At 34.4% G+C, this 23,702-nt stretch overlaps 2 protein-coding genes across 2 annotated transcripts; both read right to left on the reverse strand.

The window, feature by feature from the left end:
* Window positions 1–3,755: 3,755 nt before the first annotated feature.
* Window positions 3,756–6,141, reverse strand: LOC129299722 (aspartyl protease family protein At5g10770-like). Its single transcript, XM_054938182.1, has 3 exons — window positions 5,867–6,141; window positions 4,841–5,314; window positions 3,756–4,754 (listed from the first exon to the last, which is right to left on the reverse strand). Exons 1-3 carry the CDS (start codon window positions 6,087–6,089, stop codon window positions 3,928–3,930), a joined length of 1,524 nt encoding a protein of 507 aa, XP_054794157.1. The 5' UTR covers window positions 6,090–6,141; the 3' UTR covers window positions 3,756–3,927.
* A 2,737-nt stretch (window positions 6,142–8,878) lies between these two features.
* LOC129299723 (aspartyl protease family protein At5g10770-like) lies at window positions 8,879–13,585 on the reverse strand. The gene is made up of 3 exons (XM_054938184.1): window positions 13,349–13,585; window positions 10,218–10,697; window positions 8,879–10,129 (listed from the first exon to the last, which is right to left on the reverse strand). The coding sequence occupies exons 1-3, from the start codon at window positions 13,545–13,547 to the stop codon at window positions 9,300–9,302; spliced, it is 1,509 nt and encodes a 502-aa protein (XP_054794159.1). The 5' UTR covers window positions 13,548–13,585; the 3' UTR covers window positions 8,879–9,299.
* Window positions 13,586–23,702: the final 10,117 nt, after the last annotated feature.

Raw genomic sequence — 23,702 nt, forward strand, 5'->3', positions numbered from 1 at the left:
AGACATATGAGCATATCCTTATTCATTGTGCTTACATCTCTATTTACAATTTAGGTTAATCTATCAATTTTCTTAGATAAAAATATCTATTAAGTATTCTTTTAATAGAGCAATTATTACATGCAGCCACCAACATCATAACACTACCTCCAAAGTTTTCTGCCGCCGCACATTTCCAAAAATAGCCACACTTCTTGCATCTTGATTCGGAGCGAAGGCCAAACGCACTAGCGTTTCACTCACAACATATAGAATCCCTCCTGCGTCTAACTCCACATATACCCCACCTTCAAACGACAACGTTAACTTTGGAACGAGAAAGTCTTATACGTGCTTAGACTATAACATGTGTCCAGTATTAACCGGCTGCGTCACCGAGTACCTCCTCGCCGACATGACTCTCCTAAATGCATCTCTCAGGTGACTGTAACGCCGCCCAGGGATCCGTGAGATGACGATGCCAGAGTCTATGAGCGTGTCACCGAAGGCGGAGATCGAGACTCTGATGCCATCGATGGTGATTCCAACGAGGTCGACGCCGTAAGGGGGGGTGCTTGGAGATGGAATGTTACGGAATGTATTTGATGTTGCTGTAAGAAGATGCCCCGCCCAAGTTGAGGTGGCCGACAGCACCGGGAGTGGACGGGAGGCAATAGCAAAAAAATTTTCGGTACTTGTGGGCGGTTTGTTGGACGATGGACTCCGGGCCGCAGCTGAGGCCGAGCAGTGCGGCAGTGCCCTCAAAGCGACTTAGTTTTTATGGCCACAGTCGATGAGGAAGTCTTGAAATTCGTCATTGGGAGACAAGGCTAGGTTTCCTTGCCAAAGGAGCCAGTGATGGAATTCGCTGGCGTAGTCAATATGGCATAAGCAAGCTCCCATCCGTGCATAACATGCGGAGGAGAGCTGAGAACACAGGGAAGAATTGCAGGGAACATGAGAGAAGGAAGGTGATAGTTTAGGATTGAAGATGGGATCCTTCTAGCTGAAGGACTACAGGGCTGACACTGAGTCCATGTAAATGTCACTGCCTATGTCTAATTCCAAGCAGCTCTATCTTGCAAAGTGTTAGTTTGTCTTGGACATAAGACGATATGGAGAGTCTCACATCAAATAAAGTTAGGCTGAATAACTAATATATAATAAAAAGAAAAGATTATAACTTGAGTCTTGAAATTTTAAGTTAAAATATAGTATCCTTTATCTGCTCTTACCCGTCTCTCCTCTCCTCCCTTCACAGGCAGTGGCTCCTCATTCCTACCACTATACCATAACATAGTATTTTTTCTTTGAAATCTCTAATTCTTGGCGACGATTCTTTGTTTGGGAATGCATGGCATTGATTGCCCTCACCCTCGCTTCGTCCTACTTCAAGATCTCGCTATGTGGTGTGATGAATGGAGAAGATGTTGAAGGTTTCTTCAGCTTTGACATGACCCATGGTTATGTACCACTTTCATGGTTCCACCTGTTCATTCATCGTCCGTGTCACTTGAAACAATATGCATGTAGTTCTTCTCCCGATGAAATCGTGAAAAAGATCAACATGCATGCATGAGATTTAATATTTAAAATGACTATTGTGGAGAAATCGTTAAGACTCGTGACGATGAAGGAATACTAGCGCACTATATATAAATATACACATACCAAAAATCGTTTTTTTTTATACATGCAAGTCATTTTAACACAGTATGCAAAATTGTGAAGCTAGACTCATTGCTGAATAATAATGATAATGATAATGATAATGATATTATTATTATTATTATTATTAATCAATCATAATAAATAAAAAGATGACAATTAATTTAGAATTCAAAATTGTTGAGGAAACAAACCCTGAGGAGAGCTGAAATTTGAGGAAGAAGGAAGAGAGAGCTGAGAGGGACGCGACCATGATAATGGTGAGACTCGTAGTCAGAAGCTTCTTCTCTGATTGCTATAACAAAGCTTCTATTCTAATCAGGAAAGAAGAGCAAGCTCAAGAAACAAGCCAAGAGGAAGTTGGGATTAGAAAAAGAAGAAGCCATAAGGAGAGAATGATTCAAGAGGCCACGATACAGATCGTACACTCCAAGTCCGGATGTGGTTGGCTTTTAATTTAGAGTTAAAGGTCAATTTTGTCATTGAAGTATACACAAAATCACAAATGTCCCTAAACTCAATTAGGGATTATTTTTGTCCCTTAACGGTGCTCCATTCAGTTCGCATGGAACATCAATTTTCTGCTGGTTGATGAGAAGGTATTAATCTATTCTATTTGTAAAATCTAATATACAGGTTATGTCTAATGTTTCATCTCATTATACACTGCTCAAGTTTTTATCCTCATTATCTTCAACCTTTCATCCAGGGTGTTCAAATACAAGCCTCCCTCCAGGCAAAGAATCTCGTCACAGTTTATTGAAGATGAACCTTTCGAGGGAGTTGTCTCTGCTTATCATGCCATAGAAATCTCACGGACAGGTACAATTCGGTATTAATAACTGTTCATGCCGAAGAAATTAATTTCAGTCCATTAAACTAATCCTTGTATTATCTTTTGTTGCCATGAAGTCCCACCTTCAGCTGAAGAAATTAACAAGTAGAAGCATTGATCAATAAAATAGCATAGCTTTCTGTCATTATCATACATAAAACTTCATTAAAATCCCTACTGCACGATTCAACAATAATGCACCTTCAGGACAGGAAATCTGTCAAATACAAGCATGTGCTGTTTCATGGAGATACCAACAGAATAAAATTTCCTTTAACAAAAACTGGCTTATTAATCTTAACTTAAGTTTTTATACTCAAGAAAAAATCAGTGAACATTTGCACTTTGGTCGTTGATTACGTATGGGAACTTAAATTTTTTCATTTCCAGTAATTAGATGCAAGAACATGGAACAGTTTACAACAATTATCCTAGAGTCCTAAATATAATAATGTACAATTTGTCCCACTAATGAAATTTCCCATTTCCATCCAATCCATATATATTGGATGCTCCACTCAAGAGCTTCCTATATGTGCATTTACCAGAACAGTGGAAAAAACCAAGTCAATTTGAACCACTTTCTAAACTTGCTATCTTATAATCATATCATTCCCATGGATCATATGGGTTTGTTCACAATAGGAAATTGTGCAAAGTTGAGTACAAGAATAAGGTGCAGTGAGGGCCAAAATACTATTACAAAAAACACATCTTATTAAAGTACCTGACAAAGGCCTCTTAATGGTACTATTAAGAAGATTAATTTGAGACTTTATTATAAATCACTGGGTGGTCAGTTTCAGCCATTCAAGTTTTAGACAAGAGAAAACAAAAATGCATTGGGCTGGCTTGCCCACAACTCAGTGCTAATTTTGACAAGTCACCTTTTAATGTGTTGGAATATTTGCTCACTGACATGATTTTGTCTTGGACTCTTGGTTTTCTTTGCATGCTTTACCGTAGTCTTGTGTGTTTTTTTTCTTAAAAAAAAAAGGCATGGCATGACGAAACCTAATTGGACTCCAACTTAGCCCATGTCACGGACCCACTTGAAGCAAACATGTCTCTGTGTCCATCTTTACATGATTAATGGCCCAAGCTTAAAGGCCTTAAATAATTATGATCGAGTTTGAGCCTTTGAGGACAAGTCAAGGCCACACACCTAACACGACGTTATTCGGTGCACAAAAACCCTTGAGACGTGTCTATTTCTTTATTTATAAAATAACCTAGAAAACTTTTAGGACCTCTTTATCCATATTTCCACATATAACATCCTTATTATAACTTCCTTTTTATCTTCCCATACAGATTTTCCCCGACCACACTAAAATAGACCAAATTGACTATAAATAGACATACAAGCATATATCCTTGCCGTTGCTTATATATCTATTCATAATCTGCTTGAATCTATTAATTTTATTTCAAGATCAAATTCATTATTTACAGCCACGGGGTCTAAACCCAATCCTTCGCCAGCAGATCACATCGTACACTACCTCCAGTGTTTTCTGCTGTGTATTGCCAATAATAGTTATGTCACCTTTATCTTCATTCGCAGCAAAACCCAGACACACCTGTTCTTCGCTCGCTATAAACACAGACCCTGTCACGTCCAACTTCACGATCACCCCACCTCCGAACGACAACGATATCGTCGGAATGTAGACAACTTTCAACCCTCTCAGATTGTAGCACGTATCCAGTAACCCGAGCGGATCCGCTTTCGGGTACCTCGACATCTGTCTCCGGAACTCGTCTCTCAGGGGACCGTACGCTGCCGTAGGGAGCCTGGTGATGACGGTGCCGGAGTCGATGATCGTGCCGGAGGAGAACACGGAAGCCGAGATTTGGAGATCGACGCGGGCCACGGATATTCCGATGAAGTCAAGGCCGTACAAGGAGGAGCCCTTGGAGATGGAGGACAGCGGAGTGAATTTGACGTTGCGGGAGGAGAATCTGGCGCCGAAGGCGATGTAACCGACGGTGCTTGGCGTAGAGGGGAGGCAGTAGGAGAAAATTTTCCCGTACTTTTCGGCGGTTTGTCCTACGAAAGAGAGGGAATTCCGACCGAGGCCGAGCAATCCTGCGACGCCGCGGAAGAGACCTTGGTTGTTCTGGCCGCAGCCGAAGAGAAAGTCGTCAACGACATTGGTGGAAGATAAGGTCAGTTTTTCCTTGGCGAAGTAGCCAGTGGAGAAGGATCTGTCGCCGTATTGAACACCATATATGCAAGCTCTCGTTGAAGCAGAACATGCCGGCCTCAACTCCTGGAGACATGCATAAGAGAGTAGGTATATGTATGAACGGAATAAGAGAGAAATGAAGATGTGATGATGATGATAATAAGTATACCTGTTGCAGAGACTAGCTGGGAACACTGAGAAGAAGAGCAAGAGACATTGGAGTAAGAAGAAGATTGAGAAGGATCGAAGATGGGTTCCTTCTGGGCATAGCAAGAGCCAGCACAGGGCTTACATTGAGTCCAAGTGATGTCACTGCCTGTGTCGAAGACGATAGACAGATCTCTCTTGGGGGTACCCAGCCCCACCGTGACGAAGTAGTTTCCGGTACCGAGAGGGATGCCAGACTTGGCCGGCAGCTGCACCCGGTCCAGCCCCTTATTGTTTGAACCGGTCTCTTCTTGGTGGATCTGTAATGTCTTTGAAAGCTTGGATTGGATTGCCCTCACTCTGGCTTCGTCCTGCTTCAAGATCTCACTGTGTGGTATGATGAATGAAGAAGATGATGATGATGAAGGTTTCTTCAGCTTTGAACATGGTCCATGCTTGTGTACCACTTCCATGTGTCCATTCCTCTTTGAACCTGTTCCTGGTGTATGATAACTTGAAAAACTCTATTATTTCCCCCCCCCCCCCGAAATTATTCTCAATCTTCAATTTTTTGAAGTTTAATTTCAGTTTTTATTTTTTAATATTATTACGTCATTGAAAGTCAATCTCTGACTATACTTATCTCGTTTCTAATGATATGCCACTGATACCTTGTTCGTATCAGTTTGATTAATTTATTATCTTAATGAATGACCAGAAAGTACTGTTTGTGAGTTCTAGAAAGAAAGAACACACACACGTTGGTTGGACTATTTTTTTTTTTAAGAAAATATAAGTTAAACCATTTCATAACAATAAATAACAATTCTGTGTATGGCCAAAAAAAATTGTGAAGTGAAGACTCTGAGACCCAGATCAGTTAGCACTTCGCCGCGAGATTATAAATTGTGAGAACTCATGCAGAGTGTCGTAACTATTAAAATCAAACACCAAGCATGTAATTAAATTATAAAATTCTAAAATGATATCAATTAGTTAAAAATTCATATGATGATCACAGAGAGATATGGAAGATAGAAACAACCTTGAGGAGGAAAGGTGCAAGAGGAAGAAGGGATGAGAGAGCTGAGAGGAACGCGATGATGAGTACGTTGAAGCTCAGTGTCTTCTTCTCGTGTTGCCGAAACCAAGCTTTTGTTCTTAGAAATGGAGGACGAGAAGACGAAGAAGAAGAAGAAGTAAACCAGAGAAAGAGAAGAAAAGAGCACAGGATTAGAAGAAGAAGAAAAAGAAGAAGAAGAAGCCATAGAAAGAAAGAAACTAAAAGATGGTTAGTTTCTTTTTCTGTGATTCAGGAGGCCACACCACACAGGATACAATCTCAGTCGGGATTGCAGGCTTTTATAGGACAAATTTCGCGGCTGGTCTTAATAATATTAATATCAAATTAGTTGAGTCTCATGTGGATTGCATAAATTAAGTTTAAAATTGTAGTGTTCAATCGTATATCTTAATATAAATTTTAAATTTTTATTGATGTTGATGTATTAGATATTTGTGCATATATAGAGGGGTGTTTGAAAATAAAGACTTACATCGAGTGTTGATTGTATTTTAATTAAATTATCAATAGTAATTAACCATCGATTATATATCCTAATACGAGTTTATGAGATTTAATTTATTTTAGTAACTCCAAATTCTTTCAAATCTATGATATAATTAACAATGTCAATAAAGCCACTATATATAATGATCATCTTTCCACTTATCGAAACACACTCAGCTCTAACTCTTTTTTTTTTTTGGTCTGCAATATTTTTTTATATGCATAACTATATGACTGGACCATATTTAGATATTGCTTGTTAGATTTCTCATATCAAGTATAATAAAAGACAATACTCTACTAAAATAGTTTAAATCATTTGGTTAGATACTTCTTAAATTAATAATATTAGAAGGCAAAAGAAGTTTAATCTTTATTTTTTTTTTTTGTGGAAAAGTTAGGATTGAGGTCTTTAAACATAATATTTATATATAATCTTCATTTTATAGCTCCTCAGATTAAATCTTATCTATAGGATAGTTTTTAATACGTAATGACTCATTCAAGTAGTTATTGATACTTAGCTTGTTTTTCTTGAACATATATAAAGTCTAAATTTAAATTTTGTAAATAAAAAACTTATTGCTAATGCTACGAGGGTATTTATAGTCATGAAATCTGACCTAGCTAGCATAGTCCAGATTATAGTGCTCCACTTGGGAGCCTTCCTACATGTTCACAAGTATAATGGGAAATTGTAACATGATGAATAATTCACTGAGTGATTTAAGTCTATTAATACTTGAAAATTAATTAGAAGCATTCCTCACCTATATCTTCTCCTCCTACACTTGAGACTTTATAATTTTTGAGTATTATATGATAAGATCATTTATAGTTTTGATATATCTAACGTTTATTATCATGTAATATTTTTTCTATTTTAAATTATAAGATATTTTTAAATAAAATTTTATATACCAATAAAACTCATTAAATACACTTTATAATCTTATTTTTTTAAGATAAAAATATAAATTTTTAAAAATACCTTTTATTTAATACCCATTGATGAAAAAATATTGAAGAAAAAGAATATATGAGAAAAATAATATCAAAAAAGTATCATTAATAAAATTTTATTTTTATCAAAGTGTTTTATATTTTAAAATATTATATTTTTAAAAAATATTTTATAATTTAAGATAAAAGAGTATAAGATACTTAAGAGTGTTGAATATGACACTTATTAGTGGATCTAAATTCCACGAGTACCTGTTTCTCCCACTATCTAAATTTTCTATATATAATGGCCCACGCACGTGAGTCTTCCTATGATTTTGCGAGTAATTTGGAAAAACCAAAACAACTTGTCCCACTATCTTAATTAACTTCCTCTTTTTAATCATCAATTTCAGCTAATGGATGGGTTAGTTCCTATTCCTTCGTGCTTCACATTTTCTTTTCCCTTTTACCGGTAATGAATTTTCAGATATACTCTAATTAACCTTTTTATCACGAAATTTAAAAATGCAGTACTTTGGGTTTAGATGGATCAAGCTGTATAAGATTTTCAATTCAAATTAAGATACTGAAAATTATACTAGTTATTGAACCAATCAAGATATCAATTCAAATGTTCATAGTTTAAATTATAGTCAAGATCAAATTAATCATACAAGAATTTCATTTTTGAGTTCAACTGCTAGATTAATCATAATAAAATTGGGAAAGTTATAATATCTTTTGCAGTGCCTTTTCCTTGTCAATTTTATTTTTCTCTTTAATTATTAGTTTTTATATAAAATAGGAAACATTCCCGTATCCTAAAGTTTTGAAACCATCGAGTTTTGTATTATTTTTTTTACCATTCTTTAAAGAAAATAGCATAATAAAAAAATTATAAAACTTTTAGAAACTATATAGTACGTTTTTTTTTTAACTTTTAGAAGATTTAAACTATATAGTTGTTTATGTTTTATTGCTTAGGTAGTGTTTGTACTGGTTTTTCGTTTTCTGAACTCTTTCAAGTAATTGTAATTCCGTTTGCTCTGCCTATGAAATATTTTGCTGGTTAAAAAAAAAAAAACCTTTATCTTCGGCAAAGCACACAAACTTTTTAATACCCTTTAAAACCTATTTTTTAAATAGTGAACTAATTTTTTTAATAAATAAAAAAATTAATTAAATAGAATCCACGCTTTTCATCCACTATGAAGTAACTTTTTTAGGATTTAAATTGTGAAGTAATTTTTTATTGTAGAAAAAACACAAGACTTTTTTATGCACTTCACTTTCTCCAACTATTAGATAAAAGGAATGGTCAGATCCTCTCGCTTTTCACTCACTGCACAAAATCCATTGTATGTGATCCCGACCCTTCTTTTATCACGAGTCAAATAAAGTTTTGCAAGTGTTCCATGATAAGGCTAGCTCTATTGGGCCTAACAACTTGTAATTTGGAACTACTCCCTAACTGCGTAACCAAAGCCCAAAGGACATATAGAGTGATAAAAAAAAACAAATGGGGGAATCAATCCAACGTCATTCGATGAAATGTCTTACTTTATTCATTAGAATTTTAAAATGTAGAATCATTTTACATTTGTTTCACATAATATAGACATATAAGTATGTATATGGCAACAATCAGTTTTTTTCTTGGTAAACTTATGCTTAGTAGCATGTAACCAGAATTACAAACAGACACTGTATATAATACATTTAAACTCTTTTTTGCTCCCCTTAAGGATTTTTTTTTCCCTCTAACCAAGCTAAACTTTAATGTGAAACAATTTTAAGAAGAGCTGCTTGTTAAAAAAATCAATAGATCAAATTGAGTATAAATAGACACATAAGCATATCCTTACTCATTATGCTTACATCTCTATTTACAATTTAGATTAATCTATCGATTTTTTTAGATAATAATATATACTAAATTATTATTTTTTTAATAGAGCAATTATTAGATGCAACCGCCAGGTCTAAACCCAACCTTACGACCACCAACATCATACACTACCTCCAAAGTTTTCTGCTGCACATTTCCAAAAATAGCCACACTTCTTGCATCTTGATTCGGAGCAAACGCCAAACACACCTGCGTTTCACTCACTACGTATAGAATCCCTCTTGCGTCTAAGTCCACGTCCACCCCACCTCCAAACGACAACATTATTTTCGGAACGAGAAAAGTCTTGTACTTGCTCAGATCGTAACACGTGTCCAGTATCGATGCCGGATCCGCCTTTGGGTACTTCGACATCGCCTTCTGGAACGCGTCTCTTAGGGGACCGTACGCCCCCGGAGGAAGCCTTGTGATGACGGTGCCGGAGTCGATGATCGTGCCGGAGGAGAAAGTGGAAGCGGAGATGGGGAGCCTCGTTCCTCCGAGGGTGATTCCGGTGAAGTCGAGGCCGTAGAAGGAGGAGCCCTGTGAGATGGAAGAGAAAGGGGTGAACTTCACGTTGCCGGAGGGGTATCCGCCGCCTCCAAAGGCGAGGTAGCCGACGGAGCTAGCTCTGGAGGGGATGCAGTAGGAGAAGATCTTGTGGTACTTTTGGGCAGTTTGCTCAACGAAGGAGATGGGGTTTCGGCCAAGGCCGAGGAGCCCGGCGGCTCTGCCAAAGAGACCATCGTTGTTCTGACCACAGCCGAAGAGGAAGTCCTCAACTACGTCGTTCGGAGATATGGTCAGCGTTTCCTTGGCGAAGTAGCCAACAGAGAAGGACGAGTCACCGTATTGAATACCGTAGATGCAAGCTCCACTTGACTTGGAACATCCCGGATCATTTCCTGCACAGATGGTGTTAATCCATAATTCAATATAACGAATAAGATAGAACGAATATACATACATACGCACATATATATGTAAGTGTACCTGTGGCAGAGGAAAGCTGGGAACACTGCAAAGAAGAGCAAGAGACGTTGGAGTAAGAAGAAGAGTGAGAAGGATCGAAGATGGCTTCTTTCTGGGAGTAGCAAGAGCGAGCACAGGGCTCGCACTGAGTCCAGGTGAGGTCACTTCCGGTGTCGAATATCAGAGAGAGGTCTCTCTTGGGGCTTCCAAGGCTCACCGTGACGAAGTAGTTTCCGGAGCCGAGAAGGGTGCCGGACTTGGCCGGAAGTTTATCCTGGCCCAACCCCTTGGAACTCTCAAGTTCATGGCTGTCATGTGTTTTGGAGAGCTTGGAGTGGATTGATCTCACTCTAGCTACGTCGTACTTGAGGATTTCACTGTGTGGAATTGCGAACGGAGCATTCAGTGACGATGACGACGACGACGACGATGTGTGTTGCTTCAGCTTGGAACACGGCCCATGCTTGTGCATCACTTGCAACGATCCTTTCCTGATCACACCTGTACGTGCGTTGTGTTCCAAAATATTTAGTGCCTTATGGCTTCTATGTAACTATGTGTGGATTATTAACCCAAAAAAAAAAAAACTATTGTGTGGATTCTATTCTGTCCAATAATTGTTAGGTTGAAAACGAAATACAACTAGAGAAGATTTGATTAAATAACAATATTTTGTCAATTTGCTTTACTCTTCATGACTACATGGCAATAATTATCAATGTCGATATACAAAATATAAAATATAATGTTATGAGCTCCTGCTCCTAGTTTGGTGTAATTGGTTCTTGTTTTGTATGGGCTTAGCCCCGTTTGCTTTAAAAAAATATAACAAATAATATATATATGAAACACAAAATGTAAGAAATGAAACCACGTCCCGTGATTATTATCAATTATGAGCATATGATGATATCATTAATTTGAATTGTTCAAATTAAAACTGAAATTATAAAAATTTATCTTAAATTATTGTCATATTTTTAATTTGAAACGATTATTCATTTTAATAGATGACAAATATAAAGTAAAAATAATTTTATAACTCACTTTTTAAAAAAGTATTCATTGCTTATTAACAATTTAAATATGAACTGTCCAAATTAAATTTGGACAAACTAAATCTCTACAGCAATGAGCATGTATGGTAGCACTATGTATAAGGACCCATTTAATATGAATGGAATATTATGAGAGAAAACATTAAGAGGCATATTCATATTAAAAAAGATAAAATATTAAAAGTAATGCACACAGGTTAATCAAATTATACACTTGACCCAACCAGCTGAAGGTGGTGGGGGTTCCGATAATATCAGTTAGGTCCACAAGCAATGCATTAATTTGATTTCTTAAAATTAATAAATAAGTCTTTTGTGGTTAATTAATTAGCTAATAATGAGCACTAAATCAAGTGGCTGAAGGTACTTAAGCACCAATTATTCTATATTTGCACTTTTAATTTGTTAGGCATATCAAGAGAGAAATTAATTAGTAATTATGTAGTAGCTAACTTTAAGTAATTACAAAAATCTTTTTCTCTCTTGTTGTCTTGTGGCTCTCAATGGTTGATAGCGCACAATGTAGAGTGCAGAAAGCTACCCACCATCGCCTAATTTTTCAAACACTAGCTGTTGTCAACAATTTTCAAAGCTCATTCAATGATTAAAGTAACTTTTCAATAATACATGTTAAATTAATTCTGAAACTGTTAATAATCTAATAATTGAACCCTTTCTTTTTAGTAATTTTTGGCCTCTTAAAACCTTTCTTAAAATTCGAATAACATCGTGTAAAGAAAAACATTATTATTAGTTTCTTCTAATTTTCATATTATTAGAACAAATATGAAAATAAAGTGAAAAGGATTGAAAATACTTAATCCATTTTTTTCCCCAAAATCTTTGAATTGCATGCAGGAAAGGGAAATTTCCGGGATACTATGATTAGCCTCTTGAGCCAATTATCTATCATAATTGACCCATCAAATCAGCTTTTAACTTCGTCAACACCATACCAAAAAAACAAAAACAAAAGAAAAGAAAAACAGGCTGGCATATATTATTGAGAAAACTTTCAACTTTCAGTAAGAAAATAAATAACTAAAATATAATTAAAGAATACAGGTTTATATTAAAATTAAAGCCAAAACAAATAATAAAGGTAATAATTATTAAAAACCATTTCCTAATAAATAAATTAAATCGGTAAGGCAATTAAATGAATATGTGAATCATAGCTCTTGTTGCTCTATCTGTCTATCCATAGTATGTGGTGGTGGGTACCATACGTGAATATTCTATCTACATAACCCAACTATTATATTATACAATTAATATTTGGGAAAAGGACTTGAATGGACCATTTAGATAATTACAAATATTCTCTGGCCAAAGAATAATAATAACTACACACTAAATCCACGCATATCCATGTACTTTGTGGAAATGAAAAAATTTCATGTCACTTAAATCCTCTGTATTTATAAGATGACGAACGACAGTGCTTTGTTAAAATTAAATAAGAATCATGAGAAAATATATGTATTTTTTTATTAAAAAAAGTAAGCTGTATACAAAATTTTAAATTTCCTTTTCATGCATCACTTTCTCTGTAGACAATTGTCACGGGCTGTCGAAGGTTGTTTATTAATCATTATATATGCTAGGCTGCTAGCCAGCTATTTTAAATAATATAATCCCAATTTCAAGATCATTTTATATATTATGTATACAACCAAATTACTATCAAGCTTGATTATTATTTTTATTAAAAAAGCGCGTGAGTGCGCGTGTGGTGTAGATTGTAAATGTCTAATTATAAATCTATAATTCATAAGTCGCCCCCTTCACACAAACTTTTGAAACATTGATTGGTAAACACTCCAGCTTTCGTAACCACAACATAATAAATATTAATTAATAATCAAAATGATTACTTCCGCAACTTATACAAACCTTTCCAGCCACTTTGATATGAAATTAAAACTCAACCATATCAGTAATCATTTTAACTAAAAGATTATAATCTGCGAAATATGAAAACTACTGCATGCAGAGTATTATTATAGAAAGCAAATCAACACCATGCACGTAATTAAAAATATGCCATTAATTGAGAGAGAGAGAGAGAGAGAGAGAGAGAGAGAGAAGAACCTTGAGGAGGAGAGTTGCAGGAGGAAGAAGGAAGGAGAGAGGAGAGAGAAACACGATGATCATGATGATGATGAAGTTGAAGTTCAGTGGCTCCTTCTCTTATTGCAGAAACGAAGCTTTTGTTCTCAGAGAAGAAGAAGAAGAAGAAAACCAGAAAAGGAGCGGCAGAGAGGAATAATGGATTAGAAGAAGAAGCCATAGAAGGAATGGGAAAATGATAGACTCTTTTTGTGAATGAGGAGGCCTCAGAGTATACACTCTGTCCCAATGGTTGGCCTTTATAGCCTAAATTTCAAGGCTGGTCATATTAATATTAATATTAAATTAAATTAGGACAGTGCCAAGTAAGTTCCGCGGAATATTAAAAAACATTATGTACCAACTACCACTAGAGAGGAAATTAATTATGCCAACTTAATCAAAAATTTTAAGTTTAAATTTTAGAGATAGAGCAACATTTAATGATAGAGCTTTAGTCTAAAAGAATCCCAACCTGGCTCGATCAGAGTTAGTCATAACCATTAGTTTCCGAACATTGAATGACTTAATTTGCTACCAAAAAAATATTAAGAAATATGTGCTTTCATACAACTTGTAATTAAATAATATGACTAGTATAGTATTAATGTTGGTGTGAGTATTAAAAGTTCTTGTCTTTTATTACCTTCGGTGTATCAACCAAATCTATAGTTAAAACTTCAAAGTGAATTTTTGTATATCCTCCTGATATTTAGAAAAATTATATGACTTGCTATGAGTGTTATACTGAATACTGATAATGGTATACATGATTGGTTATTAATTTTATTACAAGTCACCTATTATAAGAGACAAACTGTTCCATTTCATAGAGCTTGGCTTCCCTGTGGACACAGTGTGGTGGCACTATCCAGTCTTCCAATAGAAAACACCCAAATAGACCAATAAGGGCCGAACAATCCTCTTTTTTAAAACATTACAACCTACGATCCCAACACTCTCCAATCATTTTTTTTTATCTGAGGTATTTGAGATCTTTTTATTTGGGCTGTTTTGTCTCCTACATGTTTTGTCCAAAAACTTTGAATTAAAAATTTGAAGGTGTGAAATTTAACGAGTGAACAATAAAAAATTAGAAAATCACTAGTACAAAATATAAAATTTATGGGGTACTTTTTACATCGGTTGGAAGGCAAACGGTGTAAAAAATAAAGGCGGTGGTATTTTTGTAATTATATTGAATTATGTAACACTTTTTACACCGGGTATCCAAGCACCCAGTGTAAAAAGAATGAGAGGAGACTAGGTGTTCCCAAAATAAGAGAACACTTAGTTTGTGATGGGATTTGCAAAAATTATACAATATGGATTTGGCATGGTGAACGATTGAAAAATTACAGTAACACATCTCAATGTGTGGAAGTTGATAATCTTGATGATGAAGTAGAAATGAATGAAGATCGATTAGAGGACATGATCCGTGATGTTGGGGAAGAGGCTTTTGAACGAGCACATGTGTATACCAAGGTTCAAGCGTTTGTTTGCAAATACTAATGATGCAAAGAACTTAATGTGGTATGCAAATGGGAGGATATCTGATGGAAAACTTTGACATCCAGTCGATTCTCCTCAATGGAAGAAAATTGATCAATTGTTTCCCGAATTTGGCAATGAGCCAAGGAACTTGAGGCTTGGACTTTCTACCGATGGAATGAATCCTTATGGTAGTCTTAGTAGTATACATAGTTCATGGCCTGTTCTTTTGGTGACTTACAATCTATCACCTAAGTTGTGCATGAAACGAAAGTACATGATGCTATCCATGTTGATTTCGGGACCAAAACAACCGAGAAATGATATTGATATTTACCTAAGACCTCTGATTAAAGATTTGAAAGTATTGTGGGAAGTAGGTGTGGAAATGTTTGATGCAAATCAGAAGAAGAATTTTAAATTACGTGCTATGATCTTTTGTACTATAAATGATTTTTCTGCATATAAAAATTTGTCTGGTTATAGTGTGAAAGGTCATAAAGCTTGTCCAATTTGTGAAGAAAGCACAAACTACCATCAACTTCAATATAGAAGAAAGACAGTCTACCTTGGCCATCGGAGGTTTCTTAGACGAGATTACCCATATCGTAGATTGAAGAAAGCTTTTCATGGTCACCAAGAACACAATGATGCTCCGGATGCTTTGACTGGGGATCAAGTATATGAACGTGTGAAAAACATTAATATTGTCTTCGGTAAGACTAAAAAGAATATTGGTGCAAAAAGCATATGGAAAAAAAGGTCTATCTTTTTTGACCTCCCATATTGGCGCAATCTTGAAGTAAGGCATTGTATTGATATTATGCATGTGGAAAAAAAACGTTTGTGATAGTATTATTGGAACGTTTCTGAACATACCAGGTAAGACTAAGGATGGTGTGAATGCAAGATTGGATTTGAAAGAAATGGGAATACGGGAAGACTTACACCCAAGACCAGAGGTAAACGAACTTATTGCCCCCTAGCCTCTCATACATTGTGCAAATCTGAGAAAACAAGTTTTTGTGAGTGTTTACATGGAATCAAAGTTCCTTTGGGGTATTCTTCAAATATTATGAAGCTTGTATCTGTGAAAGAGTTGAAACTGGTAGGCTTAAAATCTCATGATTGCCATGTCTTGATGCAACAACTATTACCTTTGGCTATTCGAGGCATATTAAAAGAAGATTTAAGACTTACAATAACCAGACTTTGTTTCTTTTTCAATGCTATATGCAGTAAAGTTATTGATCCCCGTAAACTGGAAGAGTTAGAACAAGAAGCTTGTACTATCTTGTGCCAACTTGAGATGCACTTTCTTCCTACATTTTTTGACATTATGGTTCACTTAATAGTGCATCTAGTAAGGGAGGTAAAATTGTGTGGCCCTATTTATTTGCGATGGATGTACCCAGTTGAGAGATACATGAAAATACTGAAAGGGTATGTCAGAAATCCATTTCGACCCAAAGCATCAATAGTTGAGAAATATGTTGCTGAAGAAGCTATGGAGTTTTGTTCTGATTACTTGTCAAGTACAGAATCAATTGGACTTCCTAAATCTTGTCATGAGAAAAGGCAATATGGTCAAGGCACACGTGGAGTATCAGTGAAGAGCATGAATCATGATGAATTACAAGAAGCACATTTGTATATCTTGAATAATATTGATGAAGTTAAAGATTACATATCTTCTCATAAAGAACTTTTAAAGGCAAAAAATTATCGAATGAGAATGACAGAACAAAAGTTGTTGAAAGAGCATAATAGGACTTTTGTGAATTGGTTCAAGCAGAAAATTTTGAATGAAAGTGGTGTTTCTGAAACAGTTAAATGGTTAGCTGGAGGTCCTAACTTTGATGTTATATGTTGGAGTGCCTATGATATTAATGGGTATTCCTTTTATACAAAGTCTTTGGATGAGAAGAGTACGGTGCAAAATAGTGGAGTTATGATAATGGCTGAAGCCGTACACTTTTCTAGTTCAAAAGATATGAAACCTAAACTAGCATTCAGGACTTACTTTGGGGTTATTGAAGAGATTTGGGAGGTTGATTATACAAAATTTAGAGTTCCTGTTTTCAAATGCAAGTGGGTTGACGTCAATAGTATTCGTGATGATAAGTTTGGATTTACAATGGTTGATCTTAAAAAACTAACTTTTGGAGATGAGCCATTTATTATGGCAAACCAAGCTAAACAAGTTTTCTATGTCACGGATCCAGCAAATAAAAATTGGTCAATAGCACTTAAAAGAAAAAAGGATGATTGATAGTAATGACGATCATGAATCAAATTTTGATATTTCTGAAACTCCTAACTTCTCAAGTGGGCTACCAATTTTGGATGTGGTAGATGAAGTAGATGATGAACATGCCATAAGAAGTGATCACCATGAAGGGATATGGGAGAATATCCCTATATGAGTTTAGTTTTGAAATTAAAGTATGTTAATTTAGTTCAATTAAATTTATGTTGTGGGATTGTTTTTCTTAATTATCTTATCTTTGATTATTTTTTTAATTAATTTCATTTATTTGAATTAATAGGAATATGGAGAATCAAGATGATGACACTCAGAGCCAATCAATTGGTGATGTTGCTCCTAGTGGGGAGCTAAGTCAGGGCACCCCTAGTGAGGAGCCGAGTCAGAGCCAGTCTGTGAGGAGGGGGAGACGTGGCACACGATTAAGAGATCTGACATTAAGTAGGAGTGCTGGGCGTAGGTTACCAATTCAATTTGACCGGAGATGGAATCCGATAGGGCCACATAAAGCTAAGTTTGTTAGTTTTCTTGGCCTCCTCTCACGTACCAAGCCTCCTATTGTATTTGAGGACTGGCTTGATGTGCCAGAACGTGTGAAGGAACAGATTTGGGAAAGTATTCAGGTAAGTAATTAAAAATTAAAATTTTTTTATAGTTATATATTATTGGGCAATTATTGATTATTATCTTATGTCTTCATTGTAGCTCACATACGATGTTCCATCTAATCAAGATTGTCGACACAAATTGATTTCTTACTGTGGAACACGTTGGAGAAATTTTAAGACTGATCTTGCTAGAAGATATATCTTTATCGAGGTGCCAGAGGGTCAGGCTCGTCCCAATCCTCTTGATACATACCAGTTCCTTGATGAAGATACTTGGGAAGAATTTGTCAGGATTCGGACTTCTGAAAAGGCTATGGTTTGTTAACTTTTAATTTATTTAAGTTTTATTTAGATTTACTTTAATTATAAAACTAAAATTCAATTTATTAACAGGAAAAACGAGCTAAAGGACGAGAAATTGCTCGGCAGAATCAATGCCCCCACACCTTATCTCGTGGAGGTTATGCTAGAGCTGATGATATACTGATGGCAGAGAAACAGAAGAAGAGAGAAGAAGAAGCCAAGTCTGATCCTTCCATACTCCTTTCTCCACCATCACCTGTCTCTCGAGAGGAGAAATGGAGATATGGACATCAGTACAAGAAAGGAGGCTATACAAGTGAGACAGCACGGGAGATTGCCGAGAGGATTGTAAGTAAAATTATTATTCCTTGTCCCTTTAAATTTCTATACAATTGTATATATTATTAATTAATATTCTTATTTTTATATTATAGGATACTCTTAAGGAGCAACAAGCTAAGGAAGCTTCATTTCAGAGGGCAGAAATGATATCTAAATAGTTGCTACAGGCAAGCCAGAGCATCCGGGTCGTGTGAGGGGCGTTGGATATGGTGTGGGCATTAAGGACTACTTTGGAGCACCTGCATGTCCCAATTCAGGAGGTGTAGTGACTAGAGAAGAGCTTGATACATTGATATCCACTGTGAGGCAACAGACTAAGGATGAGTTTGAAGCTTCATTTGAAGCTCGGCTTCTACAAATGAAAGAGCAAATGAAGGAGGAGATGATGAGCATGATGAGCTCACGACAAGAGACAATTGCTGAACCAGTTCATACATCTCCTGCATTTCATAGTACAAAAGGGAGTAATATTCTTGAGCATGTGTCAGAGGGTCCTTCTGGTGACAACATTGGTGAACCATGTGAGATATTTCTAGAAGATCCTGATAAACGCTTGGTTGCTCTTGGTAGCATCTATAGCTTGGGGTCAACCATCCACCACAAGCAAATTCAAGATGATTAAGTAAGAGTGGTGGTTGCAGATCCAAAAGTGCCAGATGCTTTGGTTCCATTCCCTACTGATGAGGTGAAGACTGTGGTTGAAGCTGTTGGCAATTTTATCTTATGGCCCAAGAGACTTGTGAATCTAGTTCAAGCTGTGGTACAAAATTTCATAAATTTTTATTATGTAGCAACTTCCTAATATATGTTTTTTATTAACTATTTCTTGTCTTTTTATTATGTAGAAGCTTTCCTCGTCGAATCTCCCAAAGCTTCCACAACCCTCGTTGACTCCGCATCAGCGAATGATTTTAATGGCGTATGATTTATCATTCGAGTTCAAGAGTTTAGAAATGGATCCGGAGGTTGTGGGCAAGAAAGACATGATAGTGACAATTGAACGGGAAGATTTGGTTCGACTTCTGTCAAATAATCAGCTTACCACACCACACATTGAATTATTTATGATGTAAGTATATTTTTCTTTAATATAATTGCATTGTTGTAAGTAAACTTAATCATCAAGTTTAGTAAACTAATATAATTGCATTGTTGTAGGTATCTTCATCATTTGTGCATTATATCGGGCAAAGGTGATAAGTTTGCATTCCTTTGCCCTTATCACATGACAGAGAAAGGTAATACTCCAGAGTTAAGGGCCGCGTACCTCCAACAGAGAATATGTGAAGTCAAAAAGGACGTTTTTATGGCTCCATATGTGCACTCGTAAGGATCAATTTATAATTAATAGTTTTTTAATATGAATTTACTTTAACTTGTATCATATTTAGCAGGGACCATTGGCAGTTATTTGTTCTTTCAATGAAGAGCAACACTGTCGTCTTTTTATGCTCCCTCCATTACAAACTTGGGAAAGAAATGAAGAAGACGATAGACTTGTAAGAATACTTTTACTAAACTATTTAATTTAATTTTTTTTTGAATATTTTTACTAACTTGGTAATCTTGATCATAGGACAATGAGAACATATCAAAATGTAGTCTTACAAAAGCATGGACATATGCTCAAGGATCCCACATGATTGAGCCAAAGGTGATGCTATACTTTATTAATATATTCAACCATTAAGATTTCTTACTAATTTTTTATGATTTGTTCTTATATAGAGTCATAGACAACCGGTGAGGACGAACTTGTGCGGTCTATATATCATGAGGCACATGCTCAATATTATCACATTAGGCATGACCGAATTTACAAAAGAAGTAAATATATATATTTTTAAAAATTTTATTTTATTATGTTATTTGAAATTGATTAATATGCCTACTTTATGAATTAAATTTTAGATGTTCGACAATTCGGATGCATTTTCTGAAGCTAAATTGAAGACATCCGCATACGTTGGGCAACCTATTTTGTGGAGAACTTGTGAGATTTTTTGCTACTTTTAGACATGTTTTAATTTTGATAGTTGATACAATTTAGATAATTATTAGTTTTCTTAATAGTTAAATAGTTTTGTATAGTTGATAAATACTTGATAAACAATTGTAAATGAATTGAGCTGTCTGATTTGGCAATTTTTATGCACAGGAATGGCAATTTTGACAATTTAGACAATTATTAGTTTTTTTAATAGTTAAATAGCTTTGTATAGTTGATAAATACTTGATAAACAATTGTAAATTAATTGAGCTGTCTGATTTGGCAATTTCTATGCACAGGAATGGGTAAAATTGATAAAATAAATATAATATAAAAAAAATAAAATACTTTTTACACACCACAACCGTTGTAGAATATAATATTTTTTACACCGGTTATGACCATAACCGGTGTAAAAAGTGTACCTTTTACACCGGTTCCAGTCCCAACCGGTGTAAAAGGTACACTTTTTACACCGGTTGGGATAAGAACCGGTGTAAAAAGTTAAAGTAAATTTTTTTAATTTTCTTGTATATAACTTTCAACATCGGCTCTATAATCGATGTAAAAAATTTAATTTTTACGTCGAATTTATAACCGATGTAAAAAGCCCTGGAACAACATCGTCTCGTTAACCGCTGTAAAAAGTCATTTTTAACCGCTGTAAAAAGTCATTTTTGTATTGGTGAATATTCCTTCCCGGCCTCTTTAACTATGACTTGTTTTTTTTATAAATAAATCTAAAGGTTACATAAAATTTGATTGACATGAGAAAGAGTTTATTAGAAGGAAGGAAGTATTTTTCTAATTTTTTTTATGTTTTCTTAATTAGAATTCAATATATTTTAATTTTTTTCTTTAACAAAATGATTAACTTTTTACTTTTTATTCGATCTCATGTTTGTTAAATGGGTGAAGAAATTTTGGAGAAATCAATAGGCATTAGTTCTAGTGAAAGGAGTTATGAATACTTAAGTATAATATTTTAATGTGATGGTAGAAAACACCTTTGTGAGAGATACTCTTAATTGATTTGACAATATTTAAATTTAATTCAGTTAGACATCCGTATCACAAAAAAGGTAAGAAAATTTATTTATTTTTTGTACGATTTATTTGGAATAAAGCTCATTAATGGTACTTTTCAATCGTTTTCTTAATTAAAAATACTTATTAGTTACGTTGATTCAACATTTAGAAAAAAAAAAAACATGGATAATAAGCTTGAATTGGACGAGAAGGACTAGATTTTTTTTTCCTGAAATATTTAAAACTCTCTTAAACTTTAAAACAATTATATAGAATCAACTTATCTTTAAAAATTTAAAATTAACATCCCTACCCATTACCACATACTTCCCTACTATTATTTCTTAATTATCTTATTAAAAGAAATTGCCATATTATATTAAAAAAAACACGTTGGAGCTTGTGTACCATCTTATGTAAACTAATTAATAATAACTTTATACAAATTTTATCCATATTTTTATTAGTGTTGCATATTTTTCTTGTTTGAAAAGATAAAATTTTTTATTTATATGATTCCTTCTTAAGTTGTGTTGAAAAATAATTAAAATATTTTTTCCATGTCAAGTGCCATGCATATTTCATTAATATGATATGACAAATTTTGTTAATAAGATAACAGAATTATCAACAACCCGGGCTTTGGAATAACATAATAAAATGTTAGGGAGATTAATTTTAAATGTTTAAAGATAAATGAAGCTATGTGTAATTGCATCAAAGTTGAGGGGATTTTGTATAGTTTACCTTTTCTTTGGGCAGTGGAAGGGGATTAGAAATAGAACCACTTTAAAAAAAAAAAAATCGATGAAATTTTTGTAACCCTTCTGAGCTATATCCAGAACTATACTGTAGAATAAAAACAAGGCATGTTATAAATATAAGCCAACTTGTATTTTTAATTTTTTATATTTAGTGCACTCGCATAATGTCACGAATGGCGTGTTTAAATAGAACAAAAATGTTTGTTCTTCTTTGTCTAACCTTTTCTTTCAATTCTGTGTGTGCCAGATTCTGATTTAATTTGGATTCCTATACAACATCCACTAATGATTTATATATAATTACAACACACACACATAACGCAGGCTATGAAAGGTGCGTGGAAACCTAAATTTTCAATTTTTTCAGTATTATATAAATTCTAAATTTATGCAAACTTTATATTACACGCGTTGTTTAAATTATGTCATATATATCATAATTAAAGACTGACTCCTAAAAACACAGTCACATAGTGATCCACTCGTGAGTGTTCCTATACCTTCACGAGTATAATGGGAAAACCAAAACAATTTGTCTTATTATCTAAATTTACTGTTTTCAATCATCGTCGATTCCAATGCATGGATCAATTACGTTTACTTTTTGTTTCACATGGCATGTGCATGCCTTGACAAGGGTTTTTCCGGGGACAACTTTTTTATTATACAAAAATAAAAATGTAATTTATAGTTGGGGTTAATAATTAGTGAAATAAAAAAAAAGAGTCTCGCATTATATGCAGTAGGATTAAAAAACGGCACACACGAATTAAAAAAAAAAAAGAGTTATAGATATAATGTCTTACAGATATCATAAATTCATTTTTCACTTTTTGTTATATGTCTCCCTTTTTTTTTCCCGTTTTGATTGCTTGTTAATATATAATGTGTCTTTGTTATTCACTTAACAGCAATAGGTTACCTATTTATGTTGTCTTCCTATAATTTTTTATTTTTAGACGGCCAGAATTTGACACTTCTTTTTTTTTTTGGCCAAGAAATTTGACACTTCACTAATTGTGTGCTAAATTTTGGTTTAACTATCTAACAGTAGTTAACAACTGCAATATAACAAATTGATAGCTTAAGTAAATGATGTGATACTTTAGAGTGTTTTTGTGATTTCAGGAGGTTTTATATATATATATATATATATATAGATTGCTTGTGTGAGATTTGAGAATGAATTTTTTTCTAAATGTTTGATATTCTTAATATAATTTTATGATGTTGAATAGACTCAAATCGACATATTTCTCATATTTATGCTATTATATGCAAAATATTTTTTAAAATTTTTTACATTATTGTGTGTCTATATAGTATTTCTAAAATAAAAATTTTGTTTGAAATAGTACTTTACAACGTGTATCCTTAATATAATGTTGCAAAAATTATATATGCTAATTTATTACACATTAATGTGATTCCTTAATCTTTTTATGATATAGTCACTGTTATACTATATGGTTACGTTCTAATGAAATTAAATGCAATCATTTCAAAAAGAAAAAAGAAATTAAATGCAATCAAACCTATA

The sequence above is a fragment of the Prosopis cineraria genome, unplaced genomic scaffold (assembly GCF_029017545.1).
Source record: "Prosopis cineraria cultivar Desert tree isolate PC_DT_omini unplaced genomic scaffold, ASM2901754v1 PC1271, whole genome shotgun sequence".
Taxonomy (NCBI): Eukaryota; Viridiplantae; Streptophyta; class Magnoliopsida; order Fabales; family Fabaceae; genus Prosopis; species Prosopis cineraria.

What these genes read in the sequence shown, in the direction of transcription:
- LOC129299722 (XM_054938182.1), bottom strand. Translation starts at nt 6,089, where the DNA reads ATGGCTTCTTCTTCTTCTTTTTCTTCTTCTTCTAATCCTGTGCTCTTT. An exon ending in TTGCACCTTTCCTCCTCAAG is followed by an intron (nt 5,315 to 5,866) that starts GTTGTTTCTATC and finishes CACCAGGAACAG; the next exon opens with GTTCAAAGAGGAATGGACAC. An exon ending in GCTAGTCTCTGCAACAGGTA is followed by an intron (nt 4,755 to 4,840) that starts TACTTATTATCA and finishes GTCTCCAGGAGT; the next exon opens with TGAGGCCGGCATGTTCTGCT.
- LOC129299723 (XM_054938184.1), bottom strand. Translation starts at nt 13,547, where the DNA reads ATGGCTTCTTCTTCTAATCCATTATTCCTCTCTGCCGCTCCTTTTCTG. An exon ending in CTGCAACTCTCCTCCTCAAG is followed by an intron (nt 10,698 to 13,348) that starts GTTCTTCTCTCT and finishes ACGCACGTACAG; the next exon opens with GTGTGATCAGGAAAGGATCG. An exon ending in CCAGCTTTCCTCTGCCACAG is followed by an intron (nt 10,130 to 10,217) that starts GTACACTTACAT and finishes CCATCTGTGCAG; the next exon opens with GAAATGATCCGGGATGTTCC.